This window comes from Monodelphis domestica, chromosome 2 (assembly GCF_027887165.1).
Source record: "Monodelphis domestica isolate mMonDom1 chromosome 2, mMonDom1.pri, whole genome shotgun sequence".
Taxonomy (NCBI): domain Eukaryota; kingdom Metazoa; phylum Chordata; class Mammalia; order Didelphimorphia; family Didelphidae; genus Monodelphis; species Monodelphis domestica.
The window spans coordinates 326,669,948-326,695,280 of record NC_077228.1 but is presented as its reverse complement, the minus strand read 5'-3'; the positions used below and the strand labels follow the sequence as shown (position 1 = coordinate 326,695,280).

General features: G+C 36.2%; 1 protein-coding gene across 5 annotated transcripts in view; it reads left to right on the top strand.

Annotated features, from left to right (window-relative positions):
• COL12A1 (collagen type XII alpha 1 chain) overlaps positions 1 to 23,550 on the top strand; it is a 141,095-nt gene extending 117,545 nt beyond the window's left edge. For 3 of the 5 annotated variants that reach the window (XM_007484203.3, XM_007484207.3, XM_056818505.1), the window contains 14 exons: positions 187 to 264; positions 1,259 to 1,345; positions 3,469 to 3,522; positions 5,850 to 5,945; positions 7,442 to 7,495; positions 7,827 to 7,880; positions 11,571 to 11,624; positions 13,246 to 13,317; positions 16,217 to 16,252; positions 16,368 to 16,434; positions 17,305 to 17,493; positions 18,472 to 18,540; positions 19,951 to 20,121; positions 22,433 to 23,550. In XM_007484203.3, the coding sequence (XP_007484265.2) occupies positions 187 to 264; positions 1,259 to 1,345; positions 3,469 to 3,522; positions 5,850 to 5,945; positions 7,442 to 7,495; positions 7,827 to 7,880; positions 11,571 to 11,624; positions 13,246 to 13,317; positions 16,217 to 16,252; positions 16,368 to 16,434; positions 17,305 to 17,493; positions 18,472 to 18,540; positions 19,951 to 20,121; positions 22,433 to 22,617 (1,266 nt within the window). In that variant the 3' untranslated portion in view covers positions 22,618 to 23,550. Of the gene's footprint in view, positions 1 to 186; positions 265 to 1,258; positions 1,346 to 3,468; positions 3,523 to 5,849; positions 5,946 to 7,441; positions 7,496 to 7,826; positions 7,881 to 11,570; positions 11,625 to 13,245; positions 13,318 to 16,216; positions 16,253 to 16,367; positions 16,435 to 17,304; positions 17,494 to 18,471; positions 18,541 to 19,950; positions 20,122 to 21,178 lie in introns of all 5 variants that reach the window. The other 2 variants (XM_056818506.1, XM_007484206.3) reach the window with 1 other exon arrangement.
• The last annotated feature ends 1,783 nt before the right edge of the window (positions 23,551 to 25,333 follow it).

Below are 25,333 nucleotides of genomic sequence, written 5' to 3'. Positions count from 1 at the left end.
TTCCTCTTCTTCCCACCCCTGAGAAAATAGGAGCACATTACTTATGAAGTAGAACACTTGTAAGCATTTGTGCAGGAAGCTGGCAAAGTCTCAATTTTGGCTCTGAGGAGACATTGAAATCTGAAATGTTTGCAGTCCCTAGTGAATTTTAAAAATAAATACTTAGTGGATATGGTTGTTTTGCAGTTCCAAATCCAGAATTTTGACATAGTATGCAGTCCAGTGTGGACCAGTAGAGATAGATGCTGTGACATCCCTTCTAGGGTAAGTAGACCTGAACTGGATGCTGTCAAAAATCTTCTCAGTAAATCCTGCTGACAGGGAGAAGTTGAATTGGGAAAGTAACACTCAGCAGCTGTTATCAGCAAATAGGAAACCAGGAATATGCAAAGGCTTGTGCCTTTTATCAGTTATCATAGTTCATGCCAGTGTTTGATGTGACCCCTCCCTTTCCAACTGAGAATGCATAAGCCCATATTTGGAAATTCTCAAGAAGCATCTCAGAGGATTAACTTAAAAAACCTCACCCAAGCCCACAGATTTCCACTCATACTAAGCATTCCTTCTGCTTGTAAAATGCTGGCACACATTTGTTGAATAAATTACCTTCTCACTAGATTTCTGCTAGTTCTAAAGAACAAAAATGACCACATTTGAAGAATCTGAAGAAAGAATTAATGTTTTGTGATTGTTATAATGGTTATAGTCTTGGCATAGTCAAGCAGAAAAGAGCACTGACTCTGGAGCCAGAGGACCTGGTTTCAAATTCTGCCTTTGATGTTTACTACCTCTTGACGTGGCAAGTTAATTAACTTCTCTGGCCTCAGTTTCCTCATCTGCAGAATGGGGTGGTGTTGAAGTAGGTGGCTTCTAAGGCCCCTTTCAACTTAAAATATATCACTCTATGATGTATTTTGATCTCTGGGAATGCAAAGTAGAGTATAAAATCACAGGATGTTTTTTGTCTGAATTAGGCACAGAACACTGGGTCAGAGAAAATTGAACTAAATTACTAGTGGCTCCAAATACCCTTTTATAAGTTCCATTTTATCTTTTAAGGGTTCTTAAAGAAAATAATATAACTATGGAAATAAATTTCATTTGAGAGTCAGACATGAGTTCTCATTAACATTTATTATGATAATTGGATCTTTGTTATTTAAAGTTGGGAAACAAACTCCCTTGTTTGTATAAGTCAAGGAAGGGGAAATGCAGTTTATTTTTTCATAATGGCTGATTATTATTCTCAAAAATCCAGAGAGATGAAGCAAAATGTCCAGCTTTTCCAAATGCTTGCACATGTTCCCAGGACAGTGTTGGACCTCCTGGACCACCTGGACCAGCGGTAAGGATATATAAATATGCATTTACATAATGTTTTCTTTTTTAAAAATTGTAGATGTGATTTTTTTGGGGGACATTCTTTAGACTTTTTTAAAAACTGGGGTCACTAAAACACAGGCTATCCTCCTGCTTTCTTTTTTATAATTAGCATTTCCCCAAATATTAGTTTTTTCTTTCTACTACTTTCTATCTCTCTTCTCCCTGTCTTCCCTGTCCCCCAAGCGAAAAAATAAACAAATGTTTTACAAAAAATATATGGTGAAGCAAATCAGATTCCCAGGTTGACCAAGTCCAAAAATGTGGGTCTAAATCCATATGTTTAATCCTTTACCTTTCTGCCAGGAGGTGGGTCGTATTCTTCATCCCTGATCTTCTGGAGCCAGGGTTGGTCCTTGTGGTGATTAGAGTTAAGTCTTTCAAGAGGGCCAGCTCAATAGCATATGTCCTTCAGTGCTAGATTCAGACATGTGCATCAGAGGACATCCATATCAAAACAACTTTGGTTCTGGAGTATGAATTCCTCTCCTTAGTCACTTTTCACTCAGTTTAGAACATATTTAAATGCTTAGACTTTAAAAAATGTAAAGTTGCTTTTCCTCTGGTCATTACAATGTCTTAAAAGATGCTTTAGGATGTTCCTAGAAACTTTCTGGACAGGTCCTCTAAGGCCACAGTAGGAGGCTGAGTCATGTCCAGATCACTTTAAACCTAGAACATTTGCTATTTATGGATCAAATCCCTCTATAGACTAGGAGGTTCCCACGTCTCCCTTTGGAAGTCTGATATCTTAAATCTTAGAAATTTCTTTTTCCCCTTCTTTTTAGAAAGGGTTATTTATTTCCCTTTTTTAATCCTACACTCATATGATCAGTGCAATAGATCTTTCTGGGTAATATGGATTTTGTTCTTTAGTCTCATGAGAAGATATGGCCTAGGAATCACTTTCACAAGTAAAATGTGGGGGAGTTAGGGCAAGATAACAGTTCATGTGGTGGTTTGGTTTAGCAATCTCAATATTGAATCAAAAATAATGCAAGGAAGCCACAAGTTTTGTGGACTTAGGCAGCATTGAGAGGTGTGATCTCCAGAATGTGGGATGTGAAGGTCTCATTGTCTCCTCCTCTGGACAGACCACATCTGAAATATGATGTTGAGCTCTGTGTGCCATCTCTTAGAGAGGACATTGACAAACAGTAGAACATGCAGAGGAAGGCAATCAGGGTGATGAGAACATTAGAGACCTTGACCCATGGAAACTAGTGGAAGAAATTGGGAACATTTCATCTAGAGAAAAGTCTGAGGTTGGGGAATAATAGACAGCTTCAAGTATTTGAAGGATTATTAGCTTGGTCCCAGAGAACAGATTTAGGAACAGTGTTGGGAAGGTTAGAGTTGGACTATATTTTATATATTCTTATCTGTTTATGTTGCACCCTCCCACATTGTACCCTCCCATGTTACACTCTCCCCCAATAGAATATTTGCTCATTGAGGGTAAAAAAAAAAACAGATATGGCCCAGAATTACCCTAGAATGAGTAGATATGTATGTGTCATGATCTACATTATTGGAAGAAATACCCAAATCATTGAGATAACCATGTCTGTTAAAGTATTGGAGATTATCATTGATTGTTTTTTAGTTCTTTAGTCTATAAGGAGATAACTGGGTATGATGGGCCTTTGTTTTCATTCTTTCTACTTTTTGGAGATCTACAGATACTAACTGCTGCAGCTGCCCCTATTTTGTGTTACTTAGAGATTAAGATCAGGTTAATCTTTCTGAAAAGATTAATTGACTAATTATTATTGGGTTTCAAAACAGTGCATTCTGTTTTCCTGCCTCTGGGTAATATTCACTTAAAAATTTTTTTTAAAAATTAGTTTTGAAACTGTAGATAGTATATGAATGGCAAAAGTAAAACTAAGATGTACACCTTAGGGACATATTTATGTGCTTGATTTCTGTGTTTGAAATGTTTACTTTGGGACCTTTTGGCCAGGGTGGCAAAGTTGCAGACTCTCCTGAAGTGACAATTTCTTTGTTTTTTTCATTTAAGTATTATGTTTTCATTTATGTAGACATAGAAAAGAATAACACTTAATTCATAATATGTATATTTAGGGTGGCCCTGGTGCTAAAGGCCCCAGAGGAGAGAGAGGAATTAATGGAGCAATTGTAAGTATCTCTCTAAATTCTATTTAAAATTTTTAATCTATCTTTTAAACTTGAGTTCAGGGTTTAAAATGCTATTCCTGTGATGTACGACTTTGGAAAAGTTGCCACAGCAAAATTGCCATTTATTATTTTTCTTATCAGTATGGTGTAATGGTGACTTAGACGATTCTTGAAAATGTTTTTAAAAGTACAAAACTCAACACTAGGCCCTTAGAAGTTCATCTTAGTTGCTATTTATTCCACCAGAAATGATGATGAGGGGGAGGGAGGGGAACCCACATTGTTGGGAATGAATGCTGAGGGATGGAGATTGGTTGGAAAGAGCTCACAAACATGATGTGGACTTTACTTCAGTAAAAGCCACTTTCCAACCAACCTGTTGTTAATTTTGTCCACTAAGTGTAGAAATTATTGGATGGAATTAGAGACAGAAGGGAGTTAAAGTTCAACCTGAAGCATTCGATTAGGACAAGAATTGTTAACATTTTAATGGGAAAGAGTGACTAAGAAATATGTTTGGAATATTTTTGAAAATATGGCTTATGTGGCATACATGTTTGATGGGAGAGGTTCTCAGGGGCCTCATCTTGAATGCTTTTTACAAATTAAAAATAATTTAATTTAATTCATGCCAATCAAAATACAGAAAAGGCCAGAACTAATTATTGTCTTCAGAAGGTTTATAGATACAAGTACAATATAGAAATTGGAGAGAAGCATAAGCAGCTCTTAGTTTAATCTTTACCCATTAGCTAGTCAGCTAGTCCTCAGAGTTGAGCATATGTCATCTTGGAAGGCAGAGACTTGACCCCGATAAGAAAAGGGTATGGAATGAATGCATTTAAGGTGATAGGATGAGAATGGAAGTATGGCAGCAGCAAAACTGGGACTGGAATGGGGAAGAAGTAATGCCAAATAGTTTCAATAATTTAACTAAGAAGGCAGGACAGCTAAGTGGTACAGGGGATAAAGAGTCCAGCCTAGAGTCAGGAAGATTCAATATCCTGAGTTCAAATCTGGCCTCAGACACTTAACTAGATATGTGACCCTGGGCAAGTCACTTAATCCTGTTTGCCTCAGTATTTTCATCTATAAAATGATTTGGAGAAGGAAATGGAAAAACACTCCAATATCTTTGCCAGGAAAACCTCAAATGGGTTCCTAAAGAGTTGGACATACCTGAACTGACTCAACAATAACAATAGTAAATAAGGAAGCCCAAGTAATGATTGGTTCTCATCATTTTTATGGTGGAGGTTCAAGAAGAAGGAAATATGACAATCTTGGACATTAAATATTGATCCACAATGCTAAGGAGTCATTGTTCATAATGTCTAATAGGTTTTATTAGAAGAATCAACATACACACAAAGATGAATTATTTTTATTTTGACCAAACAACATCAGATTTCTATCAAAAGAACTTATAGAGTCTGATCCAACCATAGAATCATCTTCCTTTTTTTTTTCCTTCCTAAAGATGAATTTTAATAAGGGAATTTAAATTCCTTCAAGAAATGTTTTCTGCAAATGCCAGAGAAAGTTCTATAATAATAAAATGATTATTTCAAAAAATCATGAATAACAAGATAATGCTGAATTTGGTTTTAGTGGGTCTAAGTTCCAATCCCATCTCTGCTTCTGTATTTCTTGTATGGCTATCAAGTCACTTAATTTTCTCCTTTACCTTCTATGAAGAGTTGTCATAGATTAACCCAGAGGTCTTTTACAGTTCTAAATCTATGATTCTAAAATCTTTCGACCAATCCATAGTAGCCTTAGACTATATTTGTCAGGTCATCAATTCTTCCGAACTAATTAGTAGGTCAGGCCAATCAATGCATGGGTGAGAAGACCTGTATCCTTGAAATTAACTTTTCTGCATACTATTGTCCTATGGAGAATAAGTATTCAATGAATATTTAATGGTTTATTGTTTGTTCAGTACTTCCAAGGAGAAATCAGAATCAACCTCAAGGAAATAAACCCTTCCCAGTCTGAGATTATATTTTATAATTCCATATTTATACCTGATATTTGACATGCCTTATTTCTCTTACTCATTTTTCTTCTATTAAATTCATTATGGAAACAATGCATTTACTGTAGTTTCAACTCTCTATATTTTTTTGTGATCAAGGGAACAGGAAAAGGAAGCATAAATGATGAGGAGAGGAATGAGTCAATGTGAACTTCTGAGGTCTTCTTTCAATTTAGATTTGATCAATGTCTTTTTAATAAAAAAAAGTTTCTGACAAATGCAAGCTTTGAAGAGAGTGAGCTAGATAACAAAGCCACTAACTTTTTTTTTGCCTTGTTTATTTAAGGGACCCCCAGGTCCTCGTGGTGATTCAGGTCCCCCAGGCCCTCAGGGTCCTCCAGGTCCTCAGGGACCTAATGGACTCTCAATTCCAGGGGAACAAGTGAGTAAATTTATTGTATTTTGTGAGTCTGGTGCATTTAACATTGAATTTAGCTAAAACATTTTCCATGATACTTCTAATACTCAATTTTCCCCCTAAGAGCATAACAAATTTAGTTTGTGAATTGACTTTACAATACGGCTAACAGTTATAAATAGACTTATAAATAGAATGTGGTTATATTTTAAAAGAATTCCACTTAAGTACAATTATTGCCACATATTTGATATCAATCTATGTGATGCACACATCCCTCAATGACATGAATTTTACAACCTGCCTTAGATATGGAATCTCTTTCAACTCTGTGAGGGGCTCAAATCAATTTATCTATAATCTTTGTTTCTTGGATGAATGTACAATTATAAAATATACTTCTATAAAAGGCAAAACTAGAATTAGAAAGAGCTTCTATATTCTATGACTCATTTTTATTCCATAGATAATTTTTATTCTCCTTAACTGACAAAAAAAGGATCCAGTCTAAAAATACTGTAAACTTTAGATTTTTGGTTCTCATTGGAAATATCTAAGCATAAAGTTCATATCATGGCTGAGACTCAGGCAGTGTAGACACAGAGAATAAAAGGCCAACTTTGGAATCACAAAGAAGTAGGGCCAAATCCTGTCTCCAATATATAATGACATTGTAACAACAAACTCTTAGTAGTGCTTCAGTCAATTCCCTAAGACTAGAAGTTACAGAATTGTAGAATTGTTTCAAAAGATTTTTCCCTTGGAGATTCTCCCCTTCCTCCACTCAAAAATAAATAAACAAATGAAAAAATAAAAACAACCCCCCCCCCCAAAATATTTGGGAGTTTAGTTGTGAAGTCATTATGCATCATCCCTAGGCCTATTAGGTTGGAATATAGAGATATAAAATATAACACATAAAAAGCATATATAAGATTTATAAAATAAAAATCAAATTTGAAGCCATAGCTGTTTCTGAGAGGCTTCTATTTTTTCTTTGTCATTGAAGGAAATTCAATTACTTCATATTAATAAGATTGGTTAGCTGATACAGCTATCTTCAACTATATAGGCCCAGAAAAATATGGAACTTACAGTCTTCATTATCAAATCAAATATTTTAAATCCATTATTCTTCTAGATATATTACTCTACCATAGCATCAAATGAGAGATAATAAAACAAATAAAAATGGATTTTTCCTACAAATTTCATTTCTATAAAAATGATTTATGTTGAATTATTTTTTTTACAGTTCTTACTCCATGAAAAGACTTGCTACAATATTATTGCAATATGAAAAGGTTGTATTTATCTACTTTAGTAATGTCAACATCAGTGGAAAAATATCATCCACTAAAAATGGTTTATACTTTTAATTCATTATTCTCAAAATTGTCCACAGATATCTCATTATGACTAGAGCTGATTTGTGAAGGAGCAGGGATTTCATCCTGTTTTCTTATTTCACTTGATCTCTTAAGATTGGCTAAGAACTGCTATCTCATTGATTGTTATAGGGTCGACAAGGGGTCAAAGGTGATACAGGAGAACCCGGACTTCCTGGCAGATCAGTAAGTTCATTGTTATAATTTCCTTTCCTTTTCCTGTCAAGAAATATTTCAACATTTAACTGGGTCATTAAAAGACTAAAGTTTGGCTCTCTGCCTCTCATCATTTCTTTCCCCTGCTCTGTTTAGTCAACAAGAATTTGTGGATTAACTGATGTATATTCAGCACTGTGCTAGATTCTGGTTTCTCATTTCTTACCAGAGGTCTCCCTTCCTACTTTCTAAGAAATATTTTAAATTTTAACAAGACTCCATCAGCAATGAAAAATGCAAGAATGCTTTCCTCCAAGTTGGGGAAACTTTCCATATTTAACTTATATTGTTCATTTTTTAGGGCTCACCAGGTTTACCTGGCCCACCAGGCCCCATGGGACCCCCAGGAGATAGAGTAAGTTTCCTTTTGTGCTATTATACTACTCTAAAAGAGGAATTTATTAATCAATCAATATACTGTAATTTTACTTTCTCAAAAAGTAAAAGAAGAACTGCTTCATTATTTAGTAAATTTAATGCCCAGCATAATTGGGGAATATCCAGTTTTGGAGCATCCCAAGGTCTCTGGTTGGTTAAGATTGGATGGGAGCCATTACGATTTTTAGCTTGATTTGATCTGTGTATTATGGAGGAATAAAGGGGATCTGGGTAAGTTGTTTTAAACTGACCAGTAGAAGAATCTTTTTTGTTAAGAATAATACGATGCATTAAATATTCTGCTAGGTGCTGGGCTTTTAAAGACAAAACATGAACTGGTTTCTACGCAGGTTACAGTTTTGTGGGAAGACAACTTGTTTGAATATTAGTGTATTCAAACAAAGTAGCTAGTGAGGGAGGGCAGTGGCAGTTGTGGGGAAGGGATTGGCAAAGGTTTCCTGTAGAAGGCAGTATTTGCTTTGTCTTTAAAGAGAGGATTTTATGCAGCAGTAGTAAGAAGAGAATGTATTCCTAGAATAGAGAATGGCCAGTGCAAAGGCAAAGAAATGAGAAATTGAGTGTTGTAGGGCAGCTAACAGGTGGCTTAGTGGATAGTGACTGACCTGGAATCAAGGAGACTCATCTTCCTGAGTTCAAATCTGTCCTCAGACATTTTCTCTCTGTGTGACCCTGGGCAAGCTACTTAAACCTGTTTGCCTCAGTTTCCTCACTTATAAAGTGAGCTGGAGAAGAAAAATGCCCAAACCACTCCAATATCTTTGCCAAGAAAACCTCAAATGGGGTTATGAAGAGTCAGACATGATTGAAAACAAAAGAATTACAGAATTGTGAATAAGAAAAGCTTTGACTTTACCATCTGGTAGAAGAAGGAGAGTACTGTGTAATGGTAACAATATTGAGGCAAAAATGTTTCAAAATTGTGAAGCATGTTACTAAATGTGTCAGAAAGTATGCATAAATGCATTTAAACCAATCATTTTCATGATTCTATTGGACAGAATACTCAGCTTCTTCCCAATGAAGCACATCATTAGGACAGATAATTCAAAGTGGTCAAAATTATGTCCATGGTCTTTGCTTATGTTCACGGCATCTTTTGAGTTTCTTATAGTAGAGAAATGAAGACTGGACAATGAAAAAAATGTGCAATGCACATGTTCCTAAAGAAAGTGACTATGCTTTTAACTAGAGGCAAAATTGATTGGAGAAGATAGATTGATTGCAGGATTGTAGAATCACAGATTTAGAATTAACTGGAAGGAATCCCATAAGCCATCTAGTTCAACGTCCTCATTTTATAGATGAGCAGACTGAGACTTGGAGAGGTTAAACAACTTGACTAAGTAACACAAATAGTACATGTGAAAAGTGGGATTTAAATCTAGTTCTTTCTGACTAGAAATCTAAATACTTTACATGGTTAATTAAAGAAAATCCAATGTTCTGAGGGGCTCTGTAAATCAGAAGTAGAGCCACAAACTCTTCTTCTGTGTCCACAGTATGTAGAGATGATTGATGGTCATGCCATATTCATTCTATACATTCACATCCATACACCAGTACTACACACACACACACACACCCAGTGCCGTTCGTAAGAGCATTTTGGAAACAAAAGATGGTTATGATGCAATCTGTAGCCCTTCCATAGACATAAAAAAAAACATACCCTTCACAACCAGTTCCACTCTTCTTGTGATGGAAAATGGTTCCACAAAGCAGTTCACAGATATCAAACTGAAGATAATATGTCAGGAGGAAAAAATAATGGCAGTAATCTTACAATATAATGTTCTAGCTGGTAGCAGAAGAGAATAAAATAAAAGATACTATGACCAGATCTGTTCAAGCTCCAAACTCCATGATCACATTTAGCTTTCTCAGAGGAATCCCAGAAACAGTATTTATATTATATCCAATGCTTCTAGAATGCAGTATGGTTTTGTGTGTGTTATAAGACAACCTTTCAGCAAAATCAGTGCTTTGTAAATAGATTAAATGTTTCCCCAAAGTAGATGATTACTTGAGGATTAGTTTTTAAGTCTATTTAAAAAAAGACAGGATGTTATTTTAAATTAATTAATATCCAATTATAAAATCCACAGGCTGATAAGAAACCTGGATCCTTGGGTTGGTGGGTCCAAAGAATCCAGATCATTGCTAAATTCTAAAAGTATGGTTAAAGTTATCCCTAATTCTCTACAGAAATTGAGAAGGAAATCTCCTTTGGTAAAATATGTAAACCCTTAGAATAAAAATGATCTGACTCAGAACTACTCAGCCAGATTTCAGGGGACCATAGTTGGGAGTAGTTGGTAACTGTGCAGCAGGATGACTCATTCCAGGCCAAGGTCATCTGGCACTATAAAGAGAAAAAAGGAATCTGGGGCCACTCAAGAATAGAAGAGACTGTGCAGAGACATGACCTGGCACTCATACTTGATTCTTTATTTTTTGAGTCAACCCATTGATATGATAGTTTATGACATGAAAGTCAGATTAGGAGAGATAGACCAATAAAAAAGGAACTACTTATTATGGGGATCTCCTCTCTTGGTGGGGGAAGGGCAATTCACTAGTTTTCCCACCCCACTGCCTTTGTAGATAAAAATCAACATGAGTGAAGAAAACAGTTCTTGTTCCTACATTGTCCTGTAGTTAGGGCAAAATAGGGAAAATACTTTCCCCTCAAGTTATCAGCTCTGATGATGATGATGATGTCTTTCTCTATTCTTTTGTTATAATTTCTTGATGCTTATTCCTCCCCAAATCCCTTTGACCCCATCTCCCTTATATTACTAGTTGACATAAGAGTTGTCAGATCTTAATTCCATCCCCATTTGTGAGTTGGTCCATGTTTTCCTTAAAGTGCACTGAGATATTCCTTAAAACATGGATGGGCCAGAGGACTCAGACCATTGATATTAACTTTCTCATCACCTGAGTACAAAAGAAGTGAGAGAACCTAGGGGAGGCGGAACAGGAAAGGTTTTCTCTCAAAGAGCCAGGCTGTGTCTCTGCATAGATACATCTCTTTTGGAGGGCCCCCAAATTTCTTTTGGCTGGTGGGTCACAGCAGGTAATGAAGGTAAAGAGGCTTTGCATAGCTGAATCTATTCCAGGTATTCTCTATGTCTCTGTTGAATATCCTTCATCCATGGCTAATTAAATTTATTTTTAACTGTTGAATGACCAAGAGTACCTCGTATGGTTCCAATATCAAAGTTAAACTACCAGAGGACTGATTTTAGTCAGGCCCAGTCTACAGTACCAGCCAATATTGATATTCCTTTGTTGAAAAGGGTATTCCTGGCTGTGTCAGACCACTATAGGAAGGAAATAAATGAATTATCTTCAGAAAGAAATACCCTCATTGTTTGTTGTAATGCGATTAGAACTTTTAAGGCATGTTTATTATTAAAAAATATTTCTGAGTGAGCACAAACAGATAATACATTTACTTTTTTATAACAGATACAAATGACTTTGGGAAACATGTCTTTGTGTCTCTTCATCATTATTAAAGGGCAAATGCAGCCAGCACCTGATTCTAAAACCATTTCTATGTCTGCTGTTGGCATCAACTTTCTTTTTTCCTCATTTTCCAGATGGCATTAACCTGTATTTATGTTAATTTCTCAAATAGGGATTTACTGGAAAAGATGGTGCAATGGGACCCAGGGGCCCCCCTGGACCACCGGTAAGTGGGAAATCAGACCTAAAGTGACTGTGCAATGCTTTGAGAATCTCATCCAGTAAAATCTGTTTCTCCCATATAGTATGCACAACCAAAACTAGGTTACTTAAAAAAAAAAAGTAAAACTTAGTTTTTAAAAAAAATGCCTTTCAAAATGGTCTATTAAAATAACATTAATTTCAGATTCAATAGATGATTAATACTTTTAAAATATCCATAGAAACTTTTAACTTTAAGGAAAATAGATATTTGGATTTTTGTTGTTGTGGTTGTATAATATCTAATCTCCAGGTTTGGGATTTGGGAATGAAACAGAACCCAAAACTTTGATTAATGTTCTTTTAATGTACACAATTCATATGAAATGACCTTGAGCAAATTAGATGTATCTAACATTTTACTAGAATAATGACTTTTAAATGTCCTTATTTGACTTTGTAAAGTATGTTCTTCTATGCAAATGATATATATTTTGAGGTGTTTTACTTCCTACAAATATTTTCAGCAATTTAATTCAGTAAAAATCAACTATAAATTTTAGAAAAAATACATCAAACTTTTGCTTAAGAAATTCTATAGTTTATTTTTTTCTATGTAGGGTAAACCACAATTAAGTCAACCTGGCCTGAGAAGAACCTTTCCAGAGAAGGAAAGATGGAAAACATATTCATGTGCTGGTTCTAGAAAATATGAAAATGTTAAAAGTTGTGTCATATGAATTTTAATTTCTAGGATCCTAGTGTCATAAATTTAGAGCTTGAAGGTACCTAAGAGGCCATCTGTAATATCATCTATTGAAGAGATTTAAAATATATAGTGATCCTCCATTCTTCATAAACTCTAATTTGCAAATAATGAAGAAAGACATTTATTTGCTTTGTGTAACTTAAAACCCATAATATAGAGAAACAGAAGGCTGAAGTATCTGTTTTACAAAACTATACTTATTAGTACTGAGCAAAATTGCAAACCATTTCTAATAGACCTAGTTGACCCAAATTCAAAAGGAAAGGAAATTTCTAGTTTGTGTGAGTATTAAGTCTGTGTATTATCAGGCATAGGAAAAATCCCCAGGATCTAGATAGGGTGAAGAATGATTTATGTGTATTGTAAGCTTTGGAATTAGGAAAGCAAGGCAAAGGGAAAAGCATGAGCTTTTGAGGTAGGTATTGTCCCTAACTCTTAAGTGGCTTAGCACTGAAGCCCATCATGGTACTCAATGTATTTTGAGGCTGACCTTTTTTTCAGTCCTTTTCTTACTAAAATTTTCAACTCTATGCATTAGGAGTTCCTTTTTTAAAACTCAGAACAGATATTTTTCAATGGAAATCAGTGGGCAAAAAAGAACTTAATTTAGAGAAATTTATTTTGTGGCCAAATTGGCTAGAAACACCCTATTCTATAAACTGAGGGGAAAATGTAGCTATCTAAAGCAATTTCATTTCAAAATAGGATGATCCAGAACAGAAAGCTTTGTGCTTTTGCTTTTTTCTTACCGAATTGTTTTATTCCTACTCTATATGTGTATTTTGAAAGTTTTTAAAGTGACTCATACTCTATTAGTTTACTTTAAGTGGGATTGGTATTTGTTCATCATAACATTACATTTTTTCTTCTATTTTAGGGCAGCCCAGGATCTCCAGGAGTCACAGGTCCAAGTGGAAAACCAGGAAAACCCGGAGACCATGGGAGACCAGTAAGATAATGGCTCACATTTCCAGAATCAATCCATTATGAATTCAGATAATAAGGATTATTGGCCATGCTTTGAAATAGTTATTCTATCTCTGCTTCATTGTACGAAACACATGTTTAAACCCACAGACTTAATTTGCACCAGTTTCATTTCTAAAGTATCTCTGTGAGTGGTTGAAAATATTCTCAGATGGAAATTGTGGTCATTGGTTTTCATTAAAAGTAGAGTAGGTTTTTGTGTGTGTGTGTGCGGGTGCCAAGACACATATTTCTCCACTGTATAAACACCAAGAGCTAGGTCAGCTCTTTCTATTTAAGATAGTATGCTGCTGAAGACACTAAAAGCCTGAATGGTGAGAAAGGACGCACCAATCTTTGTTTGCAAATTTGAAGTCACTGACAGTGGCATTTTAAAGTTATAAGTTTAAGTCACTCCAAAGTCTAAATATATAGTCAGTGCTGTTTATGATTAGGTTGGAATTTGTTTCCCTATTTCAGAAATACTTTGGAAGTCTACTGCCAAGAGTAAAAGAATTTACTTACTTTCATCTATTAATTCATTTTTATACAGTGTCTTCCATGGGATAAATTGCATTTTCCTAGCCTCTACCTAATTTCTTCTTCCTGGCTAGAGATTTACTTTAACTGACCAGCTGGACATTTCCCTCTATGTTTTAGAATAAAGTTCTCTAAGGCTTGATCCTAAGGTTCACATGGGAACTGCCAAGTTTAGTAATGTATGTAATAGGTCCAATTCTTCTCCCCACCAGATTGATCAACATCATCAGCAACTCAGTAAATATGGTGTCTTTAAAGGATACAAAGTCATAGAGCCAAAAGTTACAATATCTACACCAAAGAATCAGGGATCTTATTACTCATTCTGCCAATTTATTAATTGATTAAACCAGATACTCATTATGAATTCATAGATAAAGTCCAAAAATATATATGGGATTACACCAGTTTCAGAAAGAGAAAATGATGCTTCCCTCCACATTTTCTAAGGTTACTTACTGTCCGGATTGGACATCAGTTCTCAGCATTAGACTAACTTTAAAGTATGTGACTTTATAATCATGATGAGGTTATGTTTGACATTTCCCCATGTTTATATAGGATTAAGCAAGCCTAGTAATAATGGAAATATTTCTGAGTAACTTTGCAGTCAATATTTAAACTTGTCAACAGTTTTTGACAACAGATCTTAGCAAGACATTAATCATTATAACCAAAAGCTCATTAGTTCTTTCTACTTAATGAACAATTTTGTTCACTTTTACTATGAGCTAGAAAGAATATTTTTATGCAATTCTGTGACTAAAGCTAGAACATTAAGAGGAACATTTGTTGCTTCTCTTAGACCAAATGAGTCTTGTGAGCATAAAACAGATTTTTTTAAAAATTTAAATTTAAAATGTTTGGCAGTGACCCCAATCACAGATTCTTCATAGAACAATAAATCAAGAATTAGAGAATTTCTTGGTGCTAATCTAGTCCAACTCCCTCACTTTGCAAAAAAAGAAATTTAGGCAAAATGACTTCCCATAGGTCAAGGTAGGATTTGAACACAAGCCAGTGTTCTTTCTACTCTGCATGCAGCTTTGTGCTATGTAAAGGTTAATGGTTTCATAAAAGTTTAATGTCTTAGAGGAGGCAGGGTGGTAGTGGTGGGCAAGGAAGAGCAGCTTTCTAGGTCTATGGAGCAGAACCTTTCCTTTACAGAGATCATATACTATTTCTCATTTTTTTCTTTCCCATCTTTACAAGTTTTAAAGCATCATAGAAGAGAGGGAGTTAGGAGGAATTGATTCTTGTTTCTTTCATCTCTCCTTTACCACTCCCATCCAGCATTTCCAGTGGTCCCTGCCATTCTCAATGAACCAAATCCCAGCTTAGTGCCAAATCATTGGAGATTTCTGAAAGTGCAAGACATTTGGCTATGGCAAAGGAAGGATGTCCTAAATAGAATTTATGTACATTTATTTAACTTAAAGGATTGTTTACCTTTCCTTTCTTGGCATCATTCCTGGGATCAGCCCTAGGTACCCATTTTTCATTGATAATTACCAAGAAGAAAAAATTCTTGGTTCCACACATTGAAGTGAAGGAGGTAATGAGCATGGTCAAGTGACTCAGAAATAGAATCAGGATTGGACCAGAGGTATATGTGAGCATTTAACAAAGAGTTTCTTCTTTCTAAAAATGATGATATTCAATTTAGAGTCATCATAGCATAGCATGGCTGAGCAGGAATACTTTTCCCTCTTCCTGGCTGGTCAGGATATTTTCTTCTGAAGGAAGGACTTTGACATAATGATCTATGTTTTCATTAAACCCAATTGGACAACTGGAGTGTGCTTCCTTAGCACTACATTCCCAGAAAAAGGAACCATGGGGTCTCTAAGCCCTAGCAGCCTTGTAACAATCAATTAGTAGGATTTCTCTCTGTAATTCCATGCTTAATTTTGAGTAGCCCCTGCCTTCAGGTAGAGAGCCTAGGCACCAGCTCTGTGCCATCCCCAACTCTCATTTTCTGATACCCAAACTTCTAGTAATAGTTGTTGGCGCCCTGGAGAAAAACTCCTCAAGGACAGAGCCAGAGCTACTTAGGCGGTTACACAATCCTCTGTCAGCTACTAGATGAGGGAGGTGATATTATCACCTCCATCTTAAAGGTGAGGAAATTGAGGCTGGGAGAAGTTAAGGGACTTGCCAAAGGTCACATTTGAATTTTTGAGGCAGAATTATGAGTTCAAGTCTTCCTGATTCCATTCAAAGACTGCTCTCTTACCACTGTGCCAACTGACTGCCACAAGTCTTATATAAAAATAAAAGTGATATAAAAATGTGAGTGATTTTTATTAAAATAAAATTAAAATAAAAATTATTTTCTTTAGGGACCATCAGGACTAAAAGGAGAGAAAGGTGATAGAGTAAGTACAATTCAAAGTTTTATTTACATTTAATTAATATGTTAAACCTTAGTGGTCTGAAAGCATAAAATAAAATACCCCCCATACTAATGATCTCACTGATTTCCTTATTAAGGGAGACATTGCTTCCCAGAACATGATGCGAGCAGTTGCAAGACAAGTCTGTGAACAACTGATCAGTGGTAAATCTTCATTTCTCTTCCCTCTGCTTTTTTGCTCAAAGAAATTGAATGAATGAACAAAATTGAATGAATTTGTTATGAATCATGAAACCCTTTTTAAAAATCAATTGCTTCATACAGTTGCTATTTTTATCTATGTACATGTTTGATTCAGTGATGTCTTACTGTTTCTGCAACTGATCATGAAGAGACCAAGCAATGGGAAATCATATTCCAGGATCCTTATATTGAAATGAATCCAAAATGGCATTTTATAATACCTTCTTAAGGTTCTAGATTGAGTGATAACCCCTTTAACTGGAGACCGAGCAGAAGCTTGGTACTAAGCATTTCCTTTCTCATGACTTTTAGACAAAATGTCCTCTAACACTCATGACATCCACCAAGTGACTTGATGCTTGAAGACTCTTACTGCTTTAGTGGAATTTGGGTGCATTCTAAGAGAAAACGTATTAATTGCTTCAGTAAAGGAACTGGTTTCCATTTAATGACATGCGATTTTGTCTGTATCTCTTTGTTTAGTTGGCAAGTGAGTTAACACAGTATTTTCTTCTTGAGTCATTTTTGATGTCTGGAACTCTCTTAATATGCCTAGTCCTGGTCCCTGTAATTTTTAATTATTGAGACTCTTTTATGGGAACAGTTGTTTTTTAGGGATAATTTTATACTGAATGACTGGAGTCCTTTTATTTCCAGGCTTCTTACTTAGAACACTTTCAAGTCATCTTTTTCTTAGAACAATCTAAGTGGGAGGGTTTGGTGGGTGGGAAGGACAGAAAAGAATAAAAAACAATCTTCCTTGTCTTTTCTCCCTTGGAGGAACAAACTCTCATGATTAAAAAAAATGGTACTATCTCCTTTATATTAAAGGTCAAATGAACAGATTCAATCAAATGCTGAACCAGATTCCAAATGATTATCATTCAAATCGCAACCAGCCTGGACCCCCTGGTCCACCAGGTCCACCAGGAAGTGCAGGAGCAAGAGGAGAACCTGGACCTGGGGGAAGACCAGGGTTCCCAGGCACTCCAGGGTTGCAGGGACCACCTGGAGATCGAGGTGAGTGATGCTATAATAGACTAATGCATTTCTGTGGATTAACCAGGGTAAAGGAAGAATGCAAAGAGCCAGTTAAGAATAGCTTGCAGAAGATTGGAAAGTTATAAACTACATGACTTTCTTTAAAACAGGATGTTCTGGAATTCCTAGCAAAGCAGCTTTTGCTGATAATCCTGTGTCTTAAGGCAAGTCCTCAGGTCACACAGTTATATATCTTAGACAACAGGAAACCATTTTCAGGTTAGCTCAGTGGAAGGCAAGCTCTTTTCTGAAAAGAATTCTTTTTTTACAGGGCAACTCTTTCTTGGCAAATTTGTCTAAGAACCATGACCTTCTTAATTGATGTGTGACCATGAGTAGCTCAAGTGACCTCAGGCAGCATTTTAGTTTCAAGTCCAAGTTCTTCCAACTTAGGACCTGGTGGTGTACTTGCATTGTTGTTTAAATTGGATTTAATGGTAGATTAATATAATTTAAAAAAAGGAAACATCCAGAGATCTCAGAGTGATTACATGGATACTGGGTACCTATTTTCATTTTGTTAAGATGACAGTTATCTTCCTACGTAAAAGTTAGGTTTTTGTGTAGCTAGTTATTTTGGCATTGTATTGATACATGAACATTCTCAATCTTTTAAAAGGGGGTTGCAGTGGTGATTTGGTAGTAAATTTTAATCTTTTCATGAAAGGAACACTGTATACAAATTTCAATTCCTGTTTCATACATTTGACATATTTGCTTCATTCAAAACATTTTCCCTGACTTACAGCCAGATTTGGTCTTTGGATGTGGGTCTGGGATAACATGCAAATGGCCCAGAAAGAATTTGGCCTGAGCATTGAACTTCTGTGAAAGATTAAAGTTTTTTTTCACAAAGGAAATGGATATTTGGACCAAATATTATCAGTTAAGGTGGAAAATATCATTTTCCTTATTTCCCCCTCCTCCATCCCATTTTTAATCTCTTTCATCTTTTAGGATTACCAGGGGAAAAAGGAGAAAGAGGCATTGGATCACAAGGACCCCGAGGTTTACCTGGACCACCAGGTAGGTTTGCTTCTTCTCAGTCATGTAGAAATTAACAGTAGAAGTTGTCACATTGTTCTTTCTCAGAAGTCATACAAGTCATTCAGTACCTTTAGCTTTGGACAATACACATTTTATCACATTTTGCTTGAAGAACAATTTATGTGGCTAAAGTCAGTGCTTTAGTGTGTGTATGTGTGTGTGTGTGTGTGTGTGTGTGTGTGTACAGAGACAAAGAGCAATCTTAAGGGAAATTTAATTAGATTTTATGAAATCAAAGGAACAAAGGTCTATTAAGAAGCTAATATGTACAAGTCACTGTGATGAATCACTATTTAATTTTAGTAGTGAAGTGATGATACTTTGTGATATGAAGGATTGCCTTTTCCATTTTTAGGCAAATCATATTCATTTTTTAGCATCGTGGCCAGAATTATGTCAATAGGACTCAAAACTTTATAGGTAGAAGGGACTTCAGTGATCATCTGGTATGTTATACCAGATGTTATACCCCTTATTTTATACATGAGGAAATTAATGCCAAGAGAGGTAAAGAAATTTGATCAAGATTACTTAGGAGGTCAAGCTGCGATTTGAATTCAGATTCTCTGTCTCCAGACTTGGATACATATTTATATAATCCAGTATTACTGGAGAAGTTATTCTCTCTCAAATGCATGCCCTACCTGCCACATCATTTCATTCACTGATTCTTCACCAACATCTTGGCTGGACCGATTAGTTGTCCCAATGTTCCTGCCTTCAATTGGCTGAGTTAAACATGGTTTTAAAATTATAATATCCATGAGAAGCTTGAAACAAATTGGAGGCTCATTTACGTTCCTGTTCACCGTAGTACAATGTGGTTTAAAAACAACATTACCTCATCCATCTTGGAGCTGTTGAAAAGGAGAATAGTGTACTCCTGAGTAGTTTTAATTACAATCCAATGTGGTTGTCTGATAGAGTTGTTTCCCTTGAGATACTCATATCATCAAGAGAAAAGGAACAAACTAGAACATTCATTGATGTCTGTAGTTTGGCCCTAATCTGGCCAAATCAGTTTTCTGTGAATAAAGCCCTTAAAATGACCATGTTCTGGGAAGCAACTGTGGATGAGTCACTGGCAAGGAGACTCCATCACATTTTTGGTTCACTCTAGTGGTTTCTTATGGAAATATTTTCTTGCCATATACTAGTGTATCGTCTAGACAGTAAAAGTGCCAGCTACATTATCATTAGGCTACCTCAGTGTTGAGAAAGAGAGAGAGAGAGAGAGAGAGAGAGAGAGAGAGAGAGAGAGACAGACAGACAGACAGACAGACAGACAGACAGACAGAGAAATAGAGAGACAGCCAGACAGAAAGACAGACACACACACAAACACATATGCACACAGACATATGTATATTCATTTAAATCTCAAACTAGGGCCCCAAGGAGAATCCAGAATGGGTCCACCAGGATCTACAGGCTCAAGAGGTCCTCCTGGTCCACCTGGTCGTCCTGGAAATTCAGGTATTCGGGGTCCAATCGGTCCACCTGGATACTGTGATTCATCCCAGTGTGCCAGCATCCCTTACAATGGTCAAGGATACCCAGGTATGTTGTTGCTATTTTAGGAGTTTGCAGTCAATTTAATGAGGTAGCTGTCATAGAAATACTAGAAGGGCAAGATAGCTTAATTTGAAGATAACACGAGGACTGATTCTATTAGCCATGTAACTTTTTTCATGAGAAAGCAAAATATTTTCTTTAAGTTCCTGAAGGTGTAGGGATTTATTTTACTGTGAGGATTTGAGACCATTTTCTAATTCTCCCCATAGCCCCCCACCCATCATCCCCTGATCACCAATGATGCTGTAGCCTTTCACAGCTCAAGGGTGAAAACATCACAGCTGAGAAGTTTTCTTTTCCTTTTCCTTATTCTTCCTTTTCTGTTGGTAGGAGGAGGGGGCATGCTTGTCAGCTCCATTTATAGAAATATCAGGATTATTTATACAAAATTAGTTCGTGAATTCAGAATTGTTAGTAAAAGTATCTTATAACCTGAAGCAGACAACTGAAAGTAATTCACCATCCCACATTATCCTTGGAGTGGAAACCAATTATATTCTACGGCTTGAAGCTATTATTTTTTAAAAAGCTACATGTGTGAGGGGAGGGGTTTGAGGATAGGAGAATTACCATTGATTACTAACCAGAGAAGATAATCATGCTGGGTTGAGCAGGAGAACTTGACTCAAAAGACATTAAAGGCCAAGTGTGGGATCGTGAGCCTTTTCACTTGTTTGCCCTGAAAGCATCTCACAAGTCGTAAAAGGGATACAGCTGTTGGATATGGTTTGCCACTACCAAATAGTGCATGAGTAGATGAATATCTATATATCTATGTAATATGTATATGCATCCAACTCCCAATAGTGATATAGCTTGAAAATGCATTTTTTACACAGCACAAAGTTCTAGTTTATACAAATGAGAAAAATTAATATTCTACATGCATCATTATTCTTGCCAAAGAGCAATTCTAAAAATATATATAGATATATAGATATACCTTAACCATTGTGTATTTAGATGAATGAAAGTAGATATGTTAATTTTTTTTTGCACAGCAATTCAACTTTTAAAAACTATCATCTCTGACCTGTTTCAGGTTCCGGCTAACAAATTTTCTAAGTCGCCAGTGCTGCTTACAGTTTGAATACATGAAAATCCTGTTTCTGAGATGTTTGCGCACGTGCTTATTAGGAAATGAGTCTGTATGGAAATGTCATCACAGATATGGTTAATGAACCGCGTTGGCATCATAAAAAGGGGAGACTCTATATACTAACTCTTGAATGAGAACAAAGGACAGTGGTGTCCACTTATTACTGTTGCATTTCAGTCATAACGTAGACAACAACCACAGATGGTAGTTCAGACAAACACAATCAACCCAAGCCTCGTTTCTCAAGGAGGCACGTAAAACTACTAACCAGTGGACATAATGCCATTTCAAGGGGAAAAAAAAATACCTATTTAACCTGGTCAAAGAGAAGAGTGTTCTGTAAATAATAAACTAATTGTGGCTTGTAAATGATTTGTATGGGATCCTGTCACTAAAATCACTTACCATTTCTACAAAAAAGCTTCTGCAACCAAAGCCTGCTGCTTGCTGTCTGCCAGAATAACACTGTAGGAAAACTTTTAGTCTCTTGCTTGTTAGCAACGTATCTGAGTCAGGGCATGTGCCTTCTTTTGTATATGTAATCTTGTTTGGGTCTTTTAATTGCCATCTTCCATACCAAAGGCTTTTTTTTTCTTTTTAAAATAACTACTTCTTTTCTGTTTTGCTGTAGTCATTGGTGTACCTTGATCACCAGCTGTAACTCAATCTGATATGAGGAACAGCACCTGAAAATGATGTGTACTGTATATTAATCCCTGGTGATAGCTAACTTGTACAGTTGTTTTTGACCTCAAGAGTTCAGTGTTTAGATGCCAATCAAACTTCCCCTAACATGACCAAGTTGTTCTTTGAACTGATGGTTTCAAATACCATGAATAGCTATTTTAGTACTTACTGAAATACCTATCCAGGTATTATATTACGTTTACAATGCATTGGGCCCCGGGCCATGGCCCTCTCCAGGTGTTTTGTGCAATGATTGTATTATAATCTGCTGGATCATAAAAACAACATCAACAAAAAAGGTTTCTTGTTAAAGCCTTTTCATTTTTTTATCTCCCCCAAATTCTGTGTGAAAATGGAAGTAATCAGAAAACTGTTAACTTATATATTTATGGTTTTGAAATTAAGACTGGATTAACATGGCGTGGGGAGGCTATAGACCTGTTGCTGTGCATGTGACTTCCAATTCGTGACTTAACGATAATGTTGAATCGGACAACTATTTTCAACCAGAGCCTTATGTGCCTGAAAGTGGACCCTATCTCCCTGAGCGTGAGCCCTTCATAGTACCAATGGAGCCAGAAACGACAGCAGATGAGTATGAGGACTATGGAGCTGATATGCCATCAGAAGGATACCCTCCCCAGATGCGCCAGAAAAGATCGTTATCGAGGAAACCGAGGAAAATAAGATCATGAAATCCATCTTTCTTTTCTTGATGCAAGGATGGGGTGGGGTGGCCTGGAAATGGGTGGGGAGAGAAAGTGGAGTTTTCATTTGGATTGTGTTCACATTTGCAGGGCTGACAGAATATGTCCCCCTTTTTGTTCTGTGATATTTCCTTCTCAGCATTTCCAGATGATGAAACACCCCCTGACTGTCTGGCACCATGCTTCGGCAGGTTGTGTCACAGGCGGGATGGGATCTATAGAAATAGGTTTACTTTCGAAAAGCTTGTAAAATACTTTGCTTTGCAGATACTGGTTTGAATTTGATGTCCAGCTAGCCCAGTGCAGCATGAAAATGAAGAAAAAAATTAAGTCTCCAAGCTTGTAGCTGCTATGTAGTTTTGGTTTTCGGGGGGTGGCAGCCTTGATTTTTAGAAGTAGTCATTTTCCTAGGACTATTTCCCCTATCAAATGCTTATTTACAATTTAGTCATTTCACAATTCATGTTACTGCCCTAATAAAAAACAAAAACAAAAAGCAACTCCATTGCCATTATTTATCTTATTTTTCTATCTTCAGTTATATTTTAGGGCATATACTGCTCTTATACATCTCCTTTACCAACCACAAACCTTAAGTAATGTAGCTGAAACCATTGTATCAACTGGGTGCAGTTTTATAATGCCTTCAATCTCCTTGATTTAGACACATTAACATTTATGCCAAATTGCAGACAATCCTGCAGAGATGGAATTGCATGTTTGTGTTGTATATTTAGTATGGATTTTTTTTCAGAATATAATGTTTCCTAGTTATCAAAAGCAGTTGGAAAATGTTTGCAAGACTATGGAAATAGAATTGCTGCTTTTATATTTTAACTGCAAATTGTGAATTTCATTGCCTTATATTATTTATTTCTGAAACAAAAGAGGCATTTTTCAATAAAACTACTGAAAATCTGACATGGTCTGTTAATTCTTGGATGAGATCTTCTTGACTCTTCATAATATTACTACCACAAATAGATTACAGTCCTTGAATACAGCTACAAAATCCTCTTTCTCCTCTTATATTTTAAATTATGTTAAATATTTTTGAGTCTTTGTCCTATAGCTCAGCCCAAGAAAAGGAGTGATTTGAAAGTCAAATAATACAAAATCAAACAACCCCCACCCCAGATTCCAAAGGCTTTATTAGGAATGTAAATAAAGTGTGGGCTGGTTCAAAAAAACAACTAGGTAGCCTAGGTTACACCTAAACAAGTAGGTATTCTCAAACAACTCCCCTAATTGTAATTATGTAATTACTGCCTTATGACATGTGGTGAATAAAACATTTCATATTCTTGGTGCAGATTTTAGACCTATCCTTTGAACTTAATGGTGGTCAATCTTGGTTTTTTGGATTGACCTACCTTCTTTGCATTCCAGAACCCAGAATGGTTTTAAATTAGTTTCTGATTATCAGGGCACCCTGATGTTTGGTTCCTTCATCAGGAAGGCTGAGAAAGATGGTCAGGGCTCTCTTAGATTGGCCCAGAAGGATCCCAGGGCAGGGTGGGGTCATGGTACAAAAAAATATTTTCATTAACTAGTCATTGACTAGATATCCACCTTTACATCATCAGTGGATTGATTCTCTAACTTTGCTATAGTCAGTCATGAACTGTCTGTTCTAATGGAAAAGGAGGATAACAGCATGAAAAATCTAAATCAGTGACTAAATAAAAAAATAATGTATATCTAGTTTCAAGATGTACATTACCAATAAATGGTTTCTCTTGTTAGCCTAAAAGAGTACTCCATTTTTCCTCTTGCTTTAGGACTTTGTACACCTCAGTGACAACATAATACAGATGTTTCTTATGCTATAATAGAAGTGGGAGTTGAACTCAGGTACTCTTGTCTCCAAATCCAGCATATCTTCTGCTGCACCTTGCTACTACCTCTCTATATGTACATATTTAGCTCTGATCCTTAACAACCTTGTGAGATAAATGCTATTCTTATCTCCATTTTACAGAAGGGGAAACCAAAGCTCGAGGAGGTTAAGTAGCAAATGTCAGATGGCCCCATAGCTAGTAAATGTTCAAGGGGAGATTTGAACCTAGGTCTTCCTGATCCTCATTATTCATTAAGCCATGATGACTAATAAAAGTAGATAGAAGCTTCAGTTGTTTAGGAAATGCCCTAAAAGAAACTTTATTATTATTATTATTATTAATACTGTTTATTAACATTAAATCAAGTTCTTGGTCAGAGTCCCAGGAGAGCAAAGATCTGGCAGAATGACTTGGTCTATGATTGTCAGGGGTAACCATTATTAACTTGGTAATAACACAGAACTACCAAAGAAGTTAGAAAAACCAAGTCTTTAATCAGGAAAGGGATGGGTCCAGTAATCAGCCGCTACATAGAGCCCAGTGCCAAGAACTACACAGGGGACTCTGGGGATGTATCCCTGGGAGAAGACACTGTGCTAGATGCTTTCTCTGAAGAGCAACAGAACTTGGGGGTCTTTTATACCCTCTGAGGAACTTGGTACAGCAAACATGCATAGACAAGCTGCAAGCAGGCTGCAGAAGAGGTTGCAGCCAACAGCTGGTATATCAGGGAGTGATCAACCATAATAAATACAAAAGGAAAGGGTCAAACCAAGAGCTGGGCTTCCAGAGAGAGGACTTTAATACAATGGGAGAAGCTTCTAAAACAAATAAAGGTACTGGACATTTGACAATGTCTACTA